At 42.8% G+C, this 18893-nt stretch overlaps 1 protein-coding gene across 2 annotated transcripts; it reads left to right on the top strand.

Moving 5' to 3' along the window:
- Positions 1-307: 307 nt before the first annotated feature.
- LOC119263058 lies at positions 308-4745 on the top strand. Of its 2 annotated transcripts, none has more exons than XM_037536840.1 (2): positions 308-367; positions 614-4745. In XM_037536840.1, the coding sequence occupies exon 2, from the start codon at positions 3460-3462 to the stop codon at positions 4588-4590; it is 1131 nt and encodes a 376-aa protein (XP_037392737.1). In that variant the 5' UTR covers positions 308-367; positions 614-3459; the 3' UTR covers positions 4591-4745. Both variants share the same exon structure in this region, with proteins under 2 accessions (XP_037392737.1, XP_037392738.1).
- The last annotated feature ends 14148 nt before the right edge of the window (positions 4746-18893 follow it).

The following is an 18893-nucleotide window of genomic DNA, read 5'->3' as shown; positions in this document are numbered from 1 at the left end:
TTTCCATTCTTTTTAGGAGTCTTGCTTTCAATTTTTCTTAAAGAAACCTGCAGGAATATTTGTTTTTTATACTGTGATGCATATTTTGACACTTTCTCCTTCCTCATACAGCTGGATTACCTTACATCTAATCCCCTTAGAAGCATTTCCTTTAGCCATTTTAGATTCATATATATATATATATATATATATATATATATATATATATATATATATATATATATATATATATATATATATATATATATTATACTTCCTGTTTAGACAGGAAGCAGGAAGTAGGAAGTCTATGTTCATGTGTAGAGCTGTTAGTAGAGCTGGAGACAATCAGTAGCCATCCTGTTGATGCACAGTGGAGGCATTGCTTGTAAGTTGAAATTATGTTGTTTGATATGTTATCTATAGATATATAGTCATATTTAGTGGTCAGGAGAGGAAAAACAATGTTAGATTTGAGCCTTAATTGCATGCTAGCTGTGTTGGCTTTTTACATGCGGCTGCCTGGTTAAGACATATGCTAGATGTGTACCAGTGGGTTTCTTTAATGCTTATGTGTCTGAAACATCTTATTTTGGAACTTGTTTTAAGAATATTTTATTTGTTGTCCTTTTAGTTTCACTCGTGACACATCTTCACTCTCAGTGAGTCTGCAATAAATAAAGGAGCTAAAGGCTATTCCCTGACTCCAGTGTCATGTGTACGGAGTTTGGCTGGCTGTCTAACTGAAGTCTCAACACGTCAGCGAGGACAGTACAGTGAAAAAGCAATGCTTGTCTGGTGCCTCAGCAACTACGTTTGGAAATAAACATCCAAACATGGAAGAGGAACACAAAGATGATGCTTCAGTGTCCAGCTCTAAGAGCAGCCGTTCAGCATCCTCAACTACCAGTGCAGCTGCCGAGCATGCGCCAAGGCTGAAGCGGCAAAAGCTAGGGCTGCATTTGCCGAAAGAGAAACACAGTTAAAATTGGAAAAGGCACAAAAGGAAGCAGAATTGCAGTTAGGAAAGGCTAAATTGGAGGCTGAACTAGAAGCACTAACTTTGCAAAGAGAGGCAGCAGCAGCTATTGCACAAGCTGAAGCACTAGAGGCAGCTGAAGGAATAGAGGGAGGTATGATGAGGAGTGACTTCAGGAAATCAGTGACAGAGAAGAGTTTTCCTGAGCGTACAAGTGAATACGTGAAAACACAACAGAGACTGCTCACTCCACAAGGTTTGGAACCTTTTGCTGCCACTCCTACACTTCTGCCTGCTCCTGATCAAAGTCTCATTACATGGGGAACTCCATATGTAAGCCATGCATACACCGAACCTGACAAGACCGGTAAGTCACCTGATGCTGAGAATAGATTACAAGATACATTTTTATCACTCCACAAAGAAAACGTTGGGAGGACTTTTAAGAAGGGTAATGAGTACTGGGCAGATCTTAAACCAGCGCATCACACAATAAGCACAACAGCTCAGTCATATGTCCCCCAGCAAGCTGCAGTTGTTCATACATCTACAACCGATGATCTTGCACGCTACTTGGCACGCCGAGACTTGGTCTTCACAAGCCTTTTTCAGTTCGATGACAGACCTGAAAGTTACAGAGCCTTTAACAATGCAATCAGAGGCTTAGGTATCACAGCAAGTGAGGAATTGGATCTGATGGCAAAATGGCTAGGAAGAGAATCTGCCGAACATGTCAAGAGGATACGCTCAGTACACATCAGCTCTCCTGAAAGAGCCCTGATGAGAGCTTGGCGTCAACTGCAGGATTGTTATGCTTCTCCAGAAGTGATTGAATGTGCCTTATTTAAGAGACTGGATGATTTTCCCAGAATTTCAGCCAAAGACTACACAAAGTTAAGGGAGCTAGGGGACCTTCTTATGGAGCTTAACTGTGCCAAGGAGGAAGGCTACTCACCAGGGTTGTCATATCTGGATACAGCCCGCGGCATTGGTCCAATCATTGAAAAGCTTCCTTTCGCACTTCAAGAGAGATGGATATTGTATGGTTCACGATATAAAGAGGACAATGATGGCCGGTTTCCTCCATTTGATATCCTGGCCTGAACCAGGAATGACTCTAGCTTCACCATTCACAATAGCTCTAGCAGTGTACCCAGAAAACAAGACCTATCTACCTTTAGGTCACACAATGTAAGAAACACCATATCAGTCCCCAAGACAGATGTCTCTTCGGCTGAAAGCCCAACAGAGGACAATTCCATGAGGAAGAGCGATGGGTTTGGTAAAAACTGTCCCATCCACAATAAAGCGCATCCACTCAGGAAATGCAGGGCCTTTAGGGCAAAGCTGCTTTAAGAAAGAAAAGCATTCCTGAAGGAAAATGGGATATGTTTCAAATGCTGTGCTTCAACAGCACATAGAGCTAAAGACTGTAAAGCAGTAGTAAAGTGTGGCGAGTGTGGGAACAGTTGGCACAACACAGCTATGCACCCAGGACCAACATTTGTGGCCCCAAGTACAGTCTCTCCCGTGGCAGACCATGGCGGGGAGGAACAAGATACCTCCACTGTACCAGTAGTCCATTCCCAATGCACTGAAGTTTGTGGGCCAGGTCAAGCATCTAAGTCTTGTTCAAAGATTTGCCTGGTCAGAGTATATCCCATAGGTCAGCGAGACAAGGCCATTAGTATGTATGTCATACTTGACGACCAGAGTAATCGCTCCTTGGCCAGGTCAGACTTCTTTGAGCACTTTAACATTTATAGTGAGCTAACCTCTTTCTCCCTAAGAACATGTGCTGGTACCACTGACCTGTCTGGTAGGAAGGCAGAAGGCTTCCAAATAGAATCACTTGATGGACGGGTTAATCTATCTCTTCCTCCACTAATTGAGTGCAATGAGATACTTAATAACCGCTCTGAAATACCAACTCCAGAAGCAGCTCTCCACCATCCGCATCTGAAGCACTTGGCAGCACACATTCCAGAATTGGATCCAGATGCTGAGATTCTTCTGCCGCTTGGAAGAGACATCATCAGGGTCCATAAGGTCAGGCAGCAGGTTAACGGGCCTCAAGATGCCTTGTTTGTTCAAAGAGTTGATCTAGGCCTCGTGGATGATGTATGCCTGGGAAGTACACACAAGCCAACAGTGAGTACATTCAAAAAAACCATTTTGGAAAATGGCCGTTGTACTCACCTCATCCCTTGTGAAAGCTTCATAAGCCTGAAAGAGAAAGTTTGTCTTGGCAAACAGCAAAATTCTTTCTCTCAGACCAGGAGAGTAACAGAGAACAATTTTGGACAAACTGTGTTCAACAGGACTGTGACAGACAACAAACGTGCCCCATCTGTCAAGGACACAAATTTCTGAACCAAGAAGTCCACCAAGACAAGATGCAGAGGTGGGTTGCGCCTCTCCCTTTCAGAGTACCAAGACAGCGGTTACCCAACAACTGACAACTGGCATTGAATTGGCTGTCCTCACTAAGGCGCACACTAATGAGAAACCCTGAAATGAGAGAGCAATTTGTCACCTTTATGGGGAACATGATCACAAATCAACATGCTGAACCAGCACCGCCATTGAGGGAAGATGAAGAATACTGGTATCTGCCAACCTTTGGTTTCTACCATCCCAAAAAGCCTGGCCAGCTTAGAATAGTTTTCGATTCTAGTGCCAAGCACTCTGGCATCTCGCTCAATGGCATCCTCCTCACTGGCCCCGACCTCAACAACTCCCTTGTAGGAGTTTTAATCCAATTCAGAAAGGAACAAGTTGCTGTAACGACAGACATACAGCAAATGTTTCATTGCTTCTATGTTTATGAAGACCACAGGAATTTTCTTAGGATCTTGTGGTATAGAGACAATGACATGTCTAAAGACCTCATGGACTACAGAGTGAGGGTGCACATTTTTGGCAACAGTCCATCACCAGCAGTTGCCATCTATGGTTTAAGGAGGGCCATCAAAGAGGGTGCGCAAGAACATGGAGTGGACACCGTGGAGTTCGTAGAACGCCACTTCTACATGGATGATGGGCTTATCTCCTTGCCGTCTGAAGAAGAGACAGTTGATCTGCTGCAGAGGACTCAGGCATCCTTTGGTGAGTCTAACCTGCGCTTGCACAAGTTTGCTTCAAACCAGCAAGGTATAATGGATGCATTCCCACCTGAGGACTGTGCTGCAGGTGTCAGAGACCTGGACCTTGGTGAAGAAACACCTCCCATTCAGCGTAGTTTAGGACTTTGCTGGGAGATAGCAAAGGACACTTTTACCTTTATGGTATCCACTGGTGACAAGCCATTCACGCGGCGCGGAGTCTTGTCTGTGGTGAATAGTGTTTTTGATCCCCTTGGTCTAGTGACTCCCATCATTATCCAAGGCAGAGCTCTCCTAAGGGAACTTACAATGGACACAAATGATTGGGATGCACCGCTACCCGAAGAAAAATGCAGTCAATGGGAAACCTGGAGAGACTCATTACAAGATTTGAACTTCATGTCCCACGAGCATACACACGTTTATCCCTATCCAAGGCAGTGCATAAAGAGTTGTGCATGTTTTCAGATGCCTCAACAAAGGCCATTGGCGAAGATGGTCATGTTGACGTTGTGTAACCAGTATTAGGTGTACAGTACGGTAAGTGCAGTTCTTAGATATAGCAAAGTATGTATATAAGAAATTCAATTGGGCCAATCAGAAGTTTCCTCACTAGATTTGACTACAGAGCCAGAGCAACCAAACCACTGAGACCACACTGGACTACTAAAAGTATAATTGGAAAAAGGAATTGTTCAATTTAATACAAAAAAACACAATTCAATGCATACAAAACATGTTACCCGGGTAATTGTGAGAAGAGAAAAAAACAAAGAAAATAATAAACCATTTTTTTTTCTTGTCATTTATTTAAAGTAAATATGTGTTTAACCTAGTTTCTTGTGCAAATAAATTATTTAATTATTTTTATTAATTCCACTATTGCTGTTCTTTCTAAAAGTTTAACAACTAAATGACTAAATTATTAGTCTGGGCTACACCCTCCCCTCTTGAAATCATGCACGTCCCTGTGCATGGGGGTGGCTGCTTGGTTGTAAGCTTAGGGCAGGAAGTAAGCAAATATTCTGAATCTTGGGCATCTTGCAGAACATCCGTAAAGGCTGTACTCAACCCTTGGAACAAGGACTGAACAATGGATATTAGTGGATGTCCCAGGCGTGAATACTGTAACCTGTCAGGTCTTTCTCTGTTTCTTGTCGATCGTCTAATACCATCAAGTGTTTCTGTGGCGGCATCGTCACTTGATACAGCATTGCTCTCTTCCAATGGGACGTTACTAACTTCCTCTGGTTGTTCATACATCCGGATGCTCTGTTCAGCCATTTCCTGAGGTTCAGCCTCATCTGCCGGCTCAGAAGAATTGGCATTGGAGTCTGCCTCGGCTGGTTCTGCAACATTTGTGTCAACTGCAAAAGTCAGATGAAGCGACTGACTTTCAGGCTGATCTTGTGTCTTTTCTCTCACAGGGGTACCTGGAGTTAGGTAGTCATCTTCCACTGGAACTACAACAGGTAGGTCATTTTTGTCTACAGGACCATCGGCAGGTAAGTTACTTTCATTCACAGGATCATCACCAGGTAAGTTACTTTCATCTCTCCTAGGTATCTCGTAGACAGCCGTAAATCTCGTGGGCGTCATGGCAGGCAATCTCCCATGTCTGTGAATCTCAAAGTCTTCCTCAAAATCAGAAAACACATCTTCTGTGTTGCACTCAGCAAACTGCCTTGTCTGGGGTCGGCGAGGACGTTGTGGTGTAACAGGCCTCCCCACACTCACTGGTAAAAAACTGCAAGGACGTAGGAGGTCTCTATGCAGAGTTCTCAAGGGACCATCATGATTTTCCGGCCTGACTGTGTAAACTGGGAGATCTCCTGCTTTCTTCACCACTACGTGGATGTCGGTTTCCCACCTATCAGCAAGTTTATGCTTGCCTCTCAGACGAACAGCTCGCACTAAAACTCGATCACCTGCTTCCAGCTTGGAGGCAGTTATGTGCGCATCGAACCTGGTTTTATTTGCTTTGGCATTCTTTTCAGAATTTAGGCTAGCTATCTTAAAACTATCTTCAAGGTGCGATTTGAGCTCTTGCACATATTGCGAATGGGACTTGCGCTGATCAGACTGCAATGGTAGACCAAATGCTAAGTCGACCGGCAGCCTCGGCTGTCGTCCAAACATTAACTCGTAAGGGGTGAACCCAGTTACATCGTTTCGTGTGCAATTGTAAGCATGTACCAGAGGCTTCACGAAATTCCGCCATCGGGATTTATCTTCGTCCCTCAATGTCCCAAGCATATTCAGAAGGGTCCTGTTGAAACGTTCCACAGGATTACTTCTGGGGTGGTACGGTGTGGTATGAGTCTTACGAATCCCCATAAGCTGACATAGCTCTTTGATAACATGGGACTCGAAGTCTGGACCTTGGTCGCTATGCAAACATTCGGGAATACCATATTGAACAATTAAGTTATCCCATAGACATTTTGCGACAGTCTGGGCCTTCTGATTGGGTGTTGGAATAGCGATGGCGTATTTAGTGAAATGGTCTGTAAGGACCAGGACATCCTTAGTATTTTTACTGTCAGGTTCTATGGATAGAAAATCCATGCACACAAGCTCCAAAGGTCTGGTTGAGACAATGTTTGTCAATGGTGCAGCTTTCTCTGGTAAGCTTTTTCTTCGAACACATCTTTCACACGTCTTGACCTTCCTTTCCACATCATCTGCTAACTTTGGCCAATAGAATCTGGTTCTTATCAAGTCCATGGTGCGGTCTATACCCATGTGTCCCATATCATCATGGAGACTTTTCAGGACCACAGGGCAAAGTTCTTCAGGCAAAACAAGTTGATACGTTGGAGTGCTACCTTCTAAACGCCTACGATACAATATCTGATTGTGTAGACTAAGGCGGCTCAACTGACGTAACAGATAGGTAATCTGAGGAAGCTCTGTTCGGATTGCTGGAACTAACTTCTCACCAGTCTCTATCATACTGATAACCTCTCTGATACAGGGGTCAGCTCTCTGCTTGTCTCTAATTTCCTCCTCGGAAAAATGAGGAATGATGGGTAAACCACCATGTTGATCCTCACTAGCGAAGCTGTCTGGAATAGCATCAGAAGAAACTGCTAGTGACTGTACTAAAGCAACGGCACTATTTTCCTCACTAGTAACATTGTTAACTAGGTGTTTCTCACAGAGAGCATACACAGCATCCTTACTTATACTGACACTAGAATCATCTAGATGTGTGTGAGTGAACTGACAAATTCGCTCTCTTTCTTTCTGAGACATTACATCTTCAGTTAACCCTCCATGGGACCTTCTGGAAAGACCATCTGCATCAGAGTTCTGTTTACCTGCCCTGTACTTGAGTTTAAATGTGAAAGTTGACAGGGCAGCTAGCCATCTGTAACTAGTGGCATCCATCTTAGCAGTGGTTAAAATATATGTGAGGGGGTTACTGTCAGTTATAACAGTAAAATTACTCCCATACAAGTAGTCATTGAACTTTTCGGTTACAGCCCACTTTAATGCTAGAAATTCTAGTTTGTGAGCTGGATACTTTGATTCACTGCGTGACAGCCCCCTACTAGCATAAGCTATGACTCGCATAATACCCTCTTGTTCTTGGTACAGGGCTGCCCCTAACCCTGTGGTGCTAGCGTCGGTGTGCAGGACGTAAGGGATTTTGGAGTCTGCAAAGCCGAGAACAGGAGCCGTAGTAAGCTTTGTTATGATGGTGTTAAACGCAGTCTCGCATGCAGATGTCCATCGACCACCAAATGATTCCTTCGGATCATGGTACTGGCTGTCTTTTGCTTTGTGTTTGAAACTCTTTCGCAGTGGTGGGTACCCAGATGTTAGATCAGTGAGGGGCTTCACAATACTGGAGTAATCCTTGATGAATCGTCGGTAGTATCCCGAGAACCCAAGGAAAGACCTTAACTGCTTCAAGTTTTGCGGTCTGGGCCACGTCTTCAAGGCTTCCACCTTATCAGGGTCTGTCTCTACTCCACTCTGAGACACTATATGGCCCAGGTATCTGACGGAGGTTTGGAAAAACCTACATTTTGCCGGAGAAAGCTTTAATCCATACTCTTTCAGACGACTAAGGACTCGCATCAGCCTGATTTCATGTTCTTCCAATGTTTTTGAGAAAACAATTACATCGTCCAAAAACACGACTACTTCTCTCAAGTTCATATCGCCCACACATTTTTCCATTAGCCGCTGAAAAGTACTAGGAGCATTTGTGATCCCTTGTGCCATCCGGTTAAACTCCCAGAAACCTAAGGGACACACGAAAGCGGTCTTTGGTTTATCAGCCTCCTCCACTTCAATTTGATAATAGCCTGATTTTAAATCGAGCACAGTAAACCACTTGGATCCGGTAAGGGCGGAAAATGTCTCTTCCAGGTTTGGAAGTGCATATGCGTCCTTCACAGTCTGAAGATTTAACTTTCGATAGTCTACACAAAGACGTACTTCTCCGTTCTTTTTCCTTACCACTACTATGGGGGACGAGAATGGTGACTCAGATTCACGAATTATTCCAGCTTGTAGTAGCTCCTGAAGATGCCTACGAACTGCATCCAGGTCGTGTGGATGTATAGGACGTGCTCTGTGCTTGAAGGGAGTCTCATCAGAAAGCTTGATGTGATGCTTCACCCTGTCTGTTCTACCAAAGTCAATATCGCTCTGAGCAAAAACTTCAGGCATGCTGTTTAATTTCTTTGTAATTCGGTCCTTCCATTCAGCAGAAACGGGGGAATCGCCAAAATTAAAACTTAATTTGGGCTTTTCGTCAGAATTCACTTCTTCTGTATTTACACTTTGCTGCTGGGACAGAACTGTCTGAATGACACTGAGCTCAGCAAAAATGCATTTGGGAGGAATAACAATGTCACGTTCGGATTCATTCTTTAGCATTACAGACACCTTATAAGGTGGCTGACTTGGAACATCGATGAGGCAGGGTTGTACAAGTAACCCTCCTGGAAGAGAGGACCAAGTAGGATGTTCTAGAATTGCCTTAGTCTCATTGGTGTATTCCTTCACTACAGCACAACCGTTCACAACTACAAACTGTCCAGCAGAAATTAACTGTGGGGTTTTGTCATGTAGCTTAACAAACCCAAAAGCACTGCCTTGGTGATGGCATTGTCTTAACTCTAGAACTTTAAGTACTGCTCTATAACCATACAAGGGTGACTCTGGGGTTGCAGCAGCAGTTTCACTGGCAGTCTCATACAGAACATCAAGTGTGTTAGTGCCAATCAGCACATGAGGTTGTGACTCAGAAGTAGTGTCTGGAACTACTAGAGCAAGTGTTGGGACTTCCACTTCTATGCCAGTGAACTCCTTTGGAAAAACAACACTCAGTTCCACATAGCCTAAGTAAGGTACGGACTGGCCATTTGCTCCCTCAACCTCTAGCAAGTCAGACAGTGAATTAATCTGATGGTCAGATAAGTTCTTCTGAAAGAATGAATGGGACACTGTGGTCACCTGAGATCCCGTATCTAATAAACAGCTTGTATGGGCATGCCCTATTTTTATCTGTGCTGTGCATTTTGTTCCTACTAAGCCTTTTGGCAACCCACGACAGTTCTGTTTCATGTGTGCTTGTTTCAATGTGGCATGCATTTTATTACCTTTCTTCAAGTTATTTTCACTGGGACTGTGATCAGCTACAGCTCCTGTCTGTCCCGTGACAGGAACTGGCTTCAGTTTAAAGAAGACTTGGACTCGTGCTGAGTCTCCCACAGTTGCTGACGCTCTCTCAATTCTTTCCTTTTAGAAGCTACAAAGGCAGGATTTGCATCAAACTCACAAGTAGCAACAATGTGGCCATCTTGTCCACAGCGAAAGCAATACCAAGGTTTTGGCTTGGAGACTGGACAATGAAAGGTAGGTGACTTACATTCTTTCTTCACATGGTCAGGTTTTTGTGTTTCAGCTTTTTTCAGTTGTTCTCTTTTTGATGGTTCGGTTCTGGATAGCGCTTTTCTTTCTTGTTTCTTTGTCATCATCAAGGTCAATTGGCTCTTTAATTCTGCAACTTGTTTTTTTAATTCAATCATCTCACCTTGAGTGGAATTGGTGGGTGTTTCGTCACACTCACAAGCACTGTGCTGGTGCAGAGAAGCTTTGTGCTTTACAGCTCCAAGATGTTGCTTCATTCTCAGTGTCTTGGCCTCTTGCTTGTCCTCAGCTGTGCGCAACAACAACAGCAGTTCAGCAAATGGGGGAGGACTGTCCCTCTTGCACTCTAGCTGCAGATCAACTAGTAGGCTATTCTCCCAACAACCTCTACAAAACTGTTTTAGAAGGTGCTTGTCAGCATTGTCAGCTGAAACTCCACCTGCTCTCACTGCAAGACTCAACGCCAATTGGAGACGCTGCAAATAAGCAGAAGGTTTCTCTCCCATGTTCTGTAACGTGTTCATAAATCGAGCAAACAGTTCCTCTCCATCCTCAACTAAACCAAAGGCTGAATCTAGAAGCTGTAGATAGCATGTAGGAGAAGCTTCAGGGCCAAGGTGCCTGATGACATCAGTAGCGGGAGCTAGAAGACTTTCAATTATTTTTCGTGTTTTCTCAATCTCAGAGACTGAAGGGTCATTCATCATCAGATCAACATGAGAACGCCATGTGTCATAATCGGCTTCGCTGTATGGTCTAGGATTCTTCCCAGAAAAAGTTCTCAGCCTCAAGGATAAATGTGCATATGAAGATTTCTCCTCACTCCTCACTATATGTTCTACTACTAGCTTCTGGACTTCGGGAGGATTAATTGCACCAGGATCCAGTGAGGGAATCACTTTTTGCACAGGTGACAGTGGTGGAATTATCAATGGAGTTGTGTCGGTTTTGTAAGACTCAGGCTCACGAGGGATGTCAAGCAACAATAAAGGTGAACTCCCTAGTTGGCGGTACTCTTTGGACTGTTCAGGACTGAGTTTTTGGTCAGCAAGCTCAGAAGCTTCCACAGACTCACCTATTTGTGCTAGGGCTTCCTTCAACATCTCTTCGAAGTCCTTGCCACTTAGCTTGGCTACTCTTTTTAATTCACCCAGGTATGTCTGTGTAACACTACCCCCTACTTTTTGGCAATAGACATTAGCTAAAGCACTCACACAGTATCTACTGTTAGATTCATCTGACAGTGTCTGAGTATGAGGCAGCATGGGCTCTAGAATCTGCATGGCTGTACCATAAGTGTACTCTACTATTAAGTTTGAGTGGAGTTCTGATGTGGGATCATCTACCATAAAAGTTCTATTTATTGAACCATATTTCTTCAGAAAAGTAAGAACCTCTTCCTCTATGCTAGACCCAGCTATCCCACTGACTATAACTGAGTTTGGAACTTTGACACCAGATTGCTCGATAAATTCCATTTTGGGAGATTATCCTGTCCTAATTTAGGAATACAACCCAAGTTCAGTGTGTGTCTCAAACATAAGATTTAGTATAAAACTAGCTCCTGGCTGGCTCGCCAACTTCTGTAACCAGTATTAGGTGTACAGTACGGTAAGTGCAGTTCTTAGATATAGCAAAGTATGTATATAAGAAATTCAATTGGGCCAATCAGAAGTTTCCTCACTAGATTTGACTACAGAGCCAGAGCAACCAAACCACTGAGACCACACTGGACTACTAAAAGTATAATTGGAAAAAGGAATTGTTCAATTTAATACAAAAAAACACAATTCAATGCATACAAAACATGTTACCCGGGTAATTGTGAGAAGAGAAAAAAACAAAGAAAATAATAAACCATTTTTTTTTCTTGTCATTTATTTAAAGTAAATATGTGTTTAACCTAGTTTCTTGTGCAAATAAATTATTTAATTATTTTTATTAATTCCACTATTGCTGTTCTTTCTAAAAGTTTAACAACTAAATGACTAAATTATTAGTCTGGGCTACACGTTGGGTTTGTAATGGGTAAGGCTAAGCTCACTCTGCCTTCTGAGCCTACCATTCCAAGGCTGGAGTTGTGTGCCGGTGTGCTGGCCGTTGAAATGGTGGAACTCATCCAAGATGAGTTGGATCTCAAACTGGACGCAACTAAATTCTACTCTGACAGTAGAGTGGTACTTGGCTATATCTACAGCGAGACTAGACGCTTTTATGTACATGTTAATAATAGAGTCCAGTGCATACGTCAGTCAACAAAGCCAGAACAGTGGTCCTACGTTTGCACTAAGGATAACCCAGCTGATCACGCACCTAGGTCAGTTCCAGCATCACGCCTGGTGCAGACAACATGGCTAACTGGACCTGCGTTCCTACACAAACTCCCTGCGGATGACGCAGTTGATAAGACAGAGTTCAATTTAGTTCATCCTGAGCAAGACCCAGAGATTCGTCTGCAAGTAAGCAATTTCAATACCAAAACTCAAGAGAGGAACCGGAGACCTGAAAGTTTCCGGCATTTTTCAACCCTTCGTTCACTCATTAGAGCTATGGCATGCCTTGTACATATTGCCAGATCTTTCAAGTCTACAGAGTCTCCCAACCAATGCAGAAAATGGCATCAATCAGTGTAACTTACCACATACTCCTGATGAGTTGCTGCAAGCAAGCAATGTTATCATCAGATCAGCTCAAAGAGAAGCTTTCCCTGAAGAGTTTGCTGCACTTGCACAAGGAAAACCTACTGGCACAAGCAGTTCCCTCCTGAAACTGGGTCCAATCCTCGAGAATGGTCTCCTGTGTGTTGGAGGTAGGCTGACACATGCTCACCTAGACATCAGAGAAAAGCACCCAGTTATCCTCCCTAAGCACAGTCATGTGTCCGAGCTAGTAGTACGACACTACCATGACCAAGTGAAACATCAAGGCCTCATCTTACAGAGGGGGGGCTGTTAGAGCAGCTGGTTATTGGATTAGAGTAGGCAAGAGGCTCATCAACACCATTCTGCATAAATGTGTCACCTGTCGAAGACTCTGTGGGAAAATGAAGAATCAACTCTTGACAGACCTACCTCCTGAGCGGCTTCGCACATGCCCACCCTTCACGTATGTTGGGTTAGATGTGTTTGGTCCCTGGGCAGTCACTGCCAGATGCACAAGAGGAGGCCCAGCCCAAAGCAAGTGATGGGCATAGCTCTTCAGTTTTTTAAGCTCCAGAGCAGTAAATATTGAGGTACTGGAGTCAATGGATACCTCAAGCTGCACTAATGCACGGAGGTGATTTTTCGCAATCCATGGACCAGCAAAAAGCCTCTTTTCTGATTGTGGCACAAATTTTGTAGGTGCTGCTAGGGAGCTGGGTCTAGGAAAGAATCCAGAGAGCACAGCCGTGCGGCAGTACTTTGGCATGCTGGGCTGCACATGGGAGTTCAACCCCCCCAACGCCTCCCGCATGGGTGGATCATGGGAACGCATGATTGGGATGGTTCAAAGAATTCTGGATTCCATGTTGCTGCAGGAGAAGGTTCAACTCTCAAGTGAAGTTTTGTGCACTCTTATGGCTGAGGTTACAGCAATACTAAACGCCGGACCTCTCATCCCAGTCTCCACAGACCCAGATGCACCTTTCATACTAACCCCCGCAATGATACTCACCCAGAAGGAAGGGGTCCCACCTCCACCAGGGGACTTCACAGATAAAGACATATTCTGTAAACAGTGGAGACAAGTGCAAGCCTTTGCTGACAGATTTTGGACCCGTTGGAGCCATGAGTATCTCCCAACTCTACAGAGACGTCGCAAGTGATCAATTCTGTCTTCTCTGGTAGGGATGGTAAGGTTTGGAAAGTTGAAGTCAGGACTGCAACCACAGACATTGCAAAGACAATATCTGAGACCAGTCTCTGAAGTTGTTTTGCTCTTTCCTGTGGAAGAATGTTCATAATGTTGTGAACTTGAGGGTGACCTTATTGAAAAGGTCAGGTGGGGAGTGTACTGCCCTCTAGGCAATATTTGTATATTTTTTTATAGTTCCTGTTTAGACAGGAAGCAGGAAGTCTATGTTCATGTGTAGAGCTGTTAGTAGAGCTGGAGACAATCAGTAGCCATCCTGTTGATGCACAGTGGAGGCATTGCTTGTAAGTTGAAATTATGTTGTTTGATATGTTATCTATAGATATATAGTCATATTTAGTGGTCAGGAGAGGAAAAACAATGTTAGATTTGAGCCTTAATTGCATGCTAGCTGTGTTGGCTTTTTACATGCGGCTGCCTGGTTAAGACATATGCTAGATGTGTACCAGTGGGTTTCTTTAATGCTTATGTGTCTGAAACATCTTATTTTGGAACTTGTTTTAAGAATATTTTATTTGTTGTCCTTTTATTTTCACTCGTGACACATCTTCACTCTCAATGAGTCTGCAATAAATAAAGGAGCTAAAGGCTATTCCCTGACTCCAGTGTCATGTGTACGGAGTTTGGCTGGCTGTCTAACTGAAGTCTCAACACGTCAGCGAGGACAGTACAATATACCTATAGACTTAGTGTTTGAGGCCTTTGAGTAATTATATAAATAAAATTATTAATGGCCATTTTGACTATAAATTAAGTAAATGAAAAGTTGGTCCGTGTGTGTGTATGTAAATATATAAATATATAATGTCCTAAAAATATGAGATCCAAGGTGTCAATTATCATTCTCTGAAAGCAGTTAATTGTTTCAGTGTTTTGGGACCACTCATCTAACAGCTGCTGCACAGGGACTGCTCATCTAAACATGGAGTTCAGTGGCCTAATGATATTATGTAATAATAATACAACTGTTACTGATATAAACATAACACTGTGTCATTAGCATTGGCTTCAATCAAACTGCCTTGCTATGTGGTGAAAAAAGTACTGAAACTGAAATGGCAAAAATATAAAATAGTTGAAGGCATTTTCACAATACATAATATGTATTATGATATACACTCTCCAGCCACTTTATTAGGTACCCCTGTTAAATTGCGTTAACACAAATAGCTAATCACATGGCCGCAACTCAATGCATTTAGGCATGTAGTCAAGACAAGGCATGTGGTCAAGACAACTTGCTGAAGTGCAGACCGAGCATCAGAAAGGTGAGGAGAGGTGATTTAAGTGACTTTGAGTGTGGCATGGTTGTTGGTGCCAGACGGGCTGGTCTGAGTATTTCAGAAACTGCTGATCTACTGGGATTTTCAACCACAACCATCTCTAGGGTTTACAGAGAATGGTCCAGAAAAGAGAAAATATCCACTGAGCGGCAGTTGCATGTATGAAAATGCCTTGTTGATGTGAGAGGTCAGAGGAGAATGGGCAGACTGGTTCTAGATGATAGAAAGGCAACAGCAACTCAAATAACCACTTGTTACATCCAAGGAATGCAGAATACCATCTCTGAACGCACAACACATCAAACCTTGTAGAGGAAGGGCTACAGCTAAGAACAGGAAACTGAGACTACAGTTCACACGGGCTACAGAAATTGGATAATAGAAAATTGGAAAAATATTGCCTGGTCTGACGAGTCTCGATTTCAGCTGCGAAATTCAGATGGTGGGGTCAGAATTTGACGTAAATAACATGAAAGCATGGATCCATCCTGCGTTGTATCATCGGTTCAGGCTGGTGGTGGTGGTGTAATGGTGTGGGGGATATTTTCTTGGTACACTTTGGGCCACTTACTACCAATTGAGCATCGTTTAAATGCCACAGCCTACCTGAGTATTGTTGCTGACCATGTCCATCCCTTTATGACCACAGTGTACCAATCTTCTGATGGCTACTTCCAGCAGGAAATTGCACCATGTCACAAAGCTCATATCATCTCAAACTGGTTTCTTCAACATGACAATGAGTTCACTGTACTCGAATGGCCTCCACAGTCACCAGATCTCAGTCCAATAGAGCACCATTGGTATGTGGTGGAATCGGCAGTAACTGCGTGATGCTATCATGTCAATATGGACCAAAATCTCTGAGGAATGTTTCCAACACCTTGTTGAAAGTATGCCATGAAGAATTAAGGCTGTTCTGAAGGCAAAAGGGGGTCCAGCCTTTTACTAGCACCTAATAAAGTGGCTGGTGAGTGTATGACTTAATAAATAAAACAGGATACTGACAACATAGGCTGACATCCAATCAATTGTGATTTGGCTGTTTATGCAGTTACTCTTTTCTTGTTGATGTGGGCACTTTATAATGAATCTAAAATTGTCTTTATGATACATGCAGTTGTTCTGCACTGACAATACTCATACTTGTAAGAGAGTTTCATGGCAATTTATCACAATAAAATTCCCATATTGCTCACCCTCACTAAGACTGGTGAAGTGAAAGACTATTTGCATCTGGGAAATGTAGTACTTAGTAGTATGAAGTAGTTACTTATGCAGTTTGACTTAAATTGGTCCAAGACTTTTATCCTCACTCTATTCCTGATATTAACTCCATATCTAGTGCTATTAGTCTTCCATTTAGTTCTGACTCTAGTCCTCAGACAAAGCCTAAACACAGTGATTTTTTGGGGACTTGATCGTAAACCACAAAGAGAATTAATGGCAGAAATAATCGTGAGATGAATGTCTTCCAGTCTTTGGAGGCTAAATGTGTTTGTTTAGTCACACGATTCTTTTGAACTGCAAGCATCTGAATCACAACTGCCTCGAATGTGCCAACGCCGAATATGGTGATGTGCGTTAATTGGGGAGCATATGTTGCATTTTTTTGGGTGCAAAAAAAATCAGGATTAACTTTCAGGCTGGGGTTGCCATAGTAACCGCGGCACCTGTTTTTACATGGCTTTCAAGACGTTTTAAGAGTCAAGATTCCATTAACTTGGGTGGCATCCAAGTCATTTCCCACTGCACAAGTTTTATTGCAGTGGAAAAAGAGAGGCAATGCGGGCTTGTTTCGATCGAGTCTGACGCACAGGGGGCAGGCGTGGGGGAGAGTTGTGTTATTTTTTAGAAGTGGGACTGCAGAGCTTGTAGAGGCAGTATATTGCCTTCTTTGCCTTGTGATGGTGCTGGTTGAGGCTGAAGCAGAGAATCAACAGATGCAAACTGTGGAGTAGATGGACTGCTGAAAACATTGCCATCCAGGTTAACCATAGGTTGGAACTAGTGCTGTCAGGATTAGTCTATTAAACTATCAATGAAACTGAATGATTAATTCAAATTTACCTTTACAATGAATTAATCGTGATTATTTTGCAATTATCATGAGGATAATGCATATTTTTCTTTTATTGTGTTCTTGTCAATTAAATATTTCGGAATTTTTTAAAGACCATTGATGGTTTTATTGATGGTATCAATAAATCAATGTGAAGCAGAAATCATAATATATCTTTCCATACTGTGAAACATGGTCTCAGAGAGGGTCTCAGAGTGTTTCTCTCTGATAGGTGAGGGTAATGGAAGAAGGAACATGATATTATTGGTCAATATTATTTTTCTGTTCTGCTGGTGTGCGGTGACATAATTAAACATCAGAAGATGTTTTAGAGGGAGGCAAGAGTCATTATACTTTGATAGAAGATTAACCCAGAACAAGATTTTTTTTAATTTAATTCATATATAATCATGTTTAATATGACCAGGGATGTGACGTACTCTGAGAGGAGAAAGGATACTGTCCAGGTAAATTTTTGACCCCGCATGGTACAACATTGTAAATGAGATAATGCGTTAAATTAGGTTTGCTACATTCACTTCTTATGAGAAAGGGCCATATACAGACCTTTTCTTAACTCTTTTAAAACAGAAACATAAACTAAAAAGCCTGTCAAGACAGGGCATAAATATGCTACAACAGAATGAGGCATAATTATGTTTCCTAACTCTAGGTATTGAAGACCTTCCCTTGATGGCAACATTGTTTGAACCCTGAAAGGTACAGTTTGTAATTGTTTGTAACTCATTCACTCACTCACTCAACGTTTAGCACGCTGAAGAATATCCACAAGGGGGTGCTATTGGCAACGAAAAATTAATTGCTTTGTGTCAGTGACATCATGTGTCCTTGTTTTGACTTCATTTTATTGTTTAGCTTTTTAAAAACTTTTTAAAATTATTAAATGAATCATCTAGTAGGAACATGCACAACATTCGTTTATGAGTTTATCAGATTACATGACTGAAAATTTGCTGTACTAAAGAAATTTTTTTTCCATTATTTAGGCCAGGCTTCATCTTTACAACAGCCCATGCAACAGTACAAACGACTTCCATGGTCATGGTCACTCTGACCTTTTTCTTCCATCCTATAACAAAATACTCTTTCCTTGTGCCCACTGTGACTTAATGAAACAGCAATCTACTGGAGGCAGCGATGTGGATGGAGGCAGGGCTACACCAGCAATAGGAAATGTACAGATTCGCATGTGAATTTCCCTTAGAAAGCCATGCTGTTCCTAATATCACAAGGCCTGCGGTACATGCTGTGCAGTAAAGTGCACACCATTTCACCTCTCGCTCTGCTCACAGATTTACGGGGAGGATATTGCACGGTCTTCAGTGATTACCAAATCTCCAGCCAGCGCTCAGCTCGGAGGACCTGCGATCAATGCCTCCACTTTCCTAAAAGAGACTGAGACTGGAAGTGAAGCCAAAGAATATATCAGTCCGACTGTTAGCTTTGTGTTGAATCATGTGGGCTATTTAACGACTCTACCCAGGTTGTCATATTTTTTTATTTGGCTAAGTGCTCCTTGGCAGACCTACTTAACAGATTTTTTTGGACCAGGAACTTGAGCCACTCATTGCTCAGTCTTAGTGAGGCGGTGTTCGCTTTGAAAAGCGGCTGCTCTCAGTTACTCTAATGTTGTTGCTGTCACAGTGAGAAATAAGCAGGCGCGCTTGCAGCAGGCTCAGCCTAGCCGGGCCCTGCTTGGGACGGCACAACTCAGATTGCGC

The sequence above is a fragment of the Pygocentrus nattereri genome, chromosome 3 (genome assembly GCF_015220715.1).
Source record: "Pygocentrus nattereri isolate fPygNat1 chromosome 3, fPygNat1.pri, whole genome shotgun sequence".
NCBI lineage: Eukaryota > Metazoa > Chordata > Actinopteri > Characiformes > Serrasalmidae > Pygocentrus > Pygocentrus nattereri.
This window is presented reverse-complemented; position numbering and strand designations above follow the sequence as displayed.

What these genes read in the sequence shown, in the direction of transcription:
- LOC119263058 (XM_037536840.1), top strand. Translation starts at nt 3,460, where the DNA reads ATGAGAAACCCTGAAATGAGAGAGCAATTTGTCACCTTTATGGGGAAC.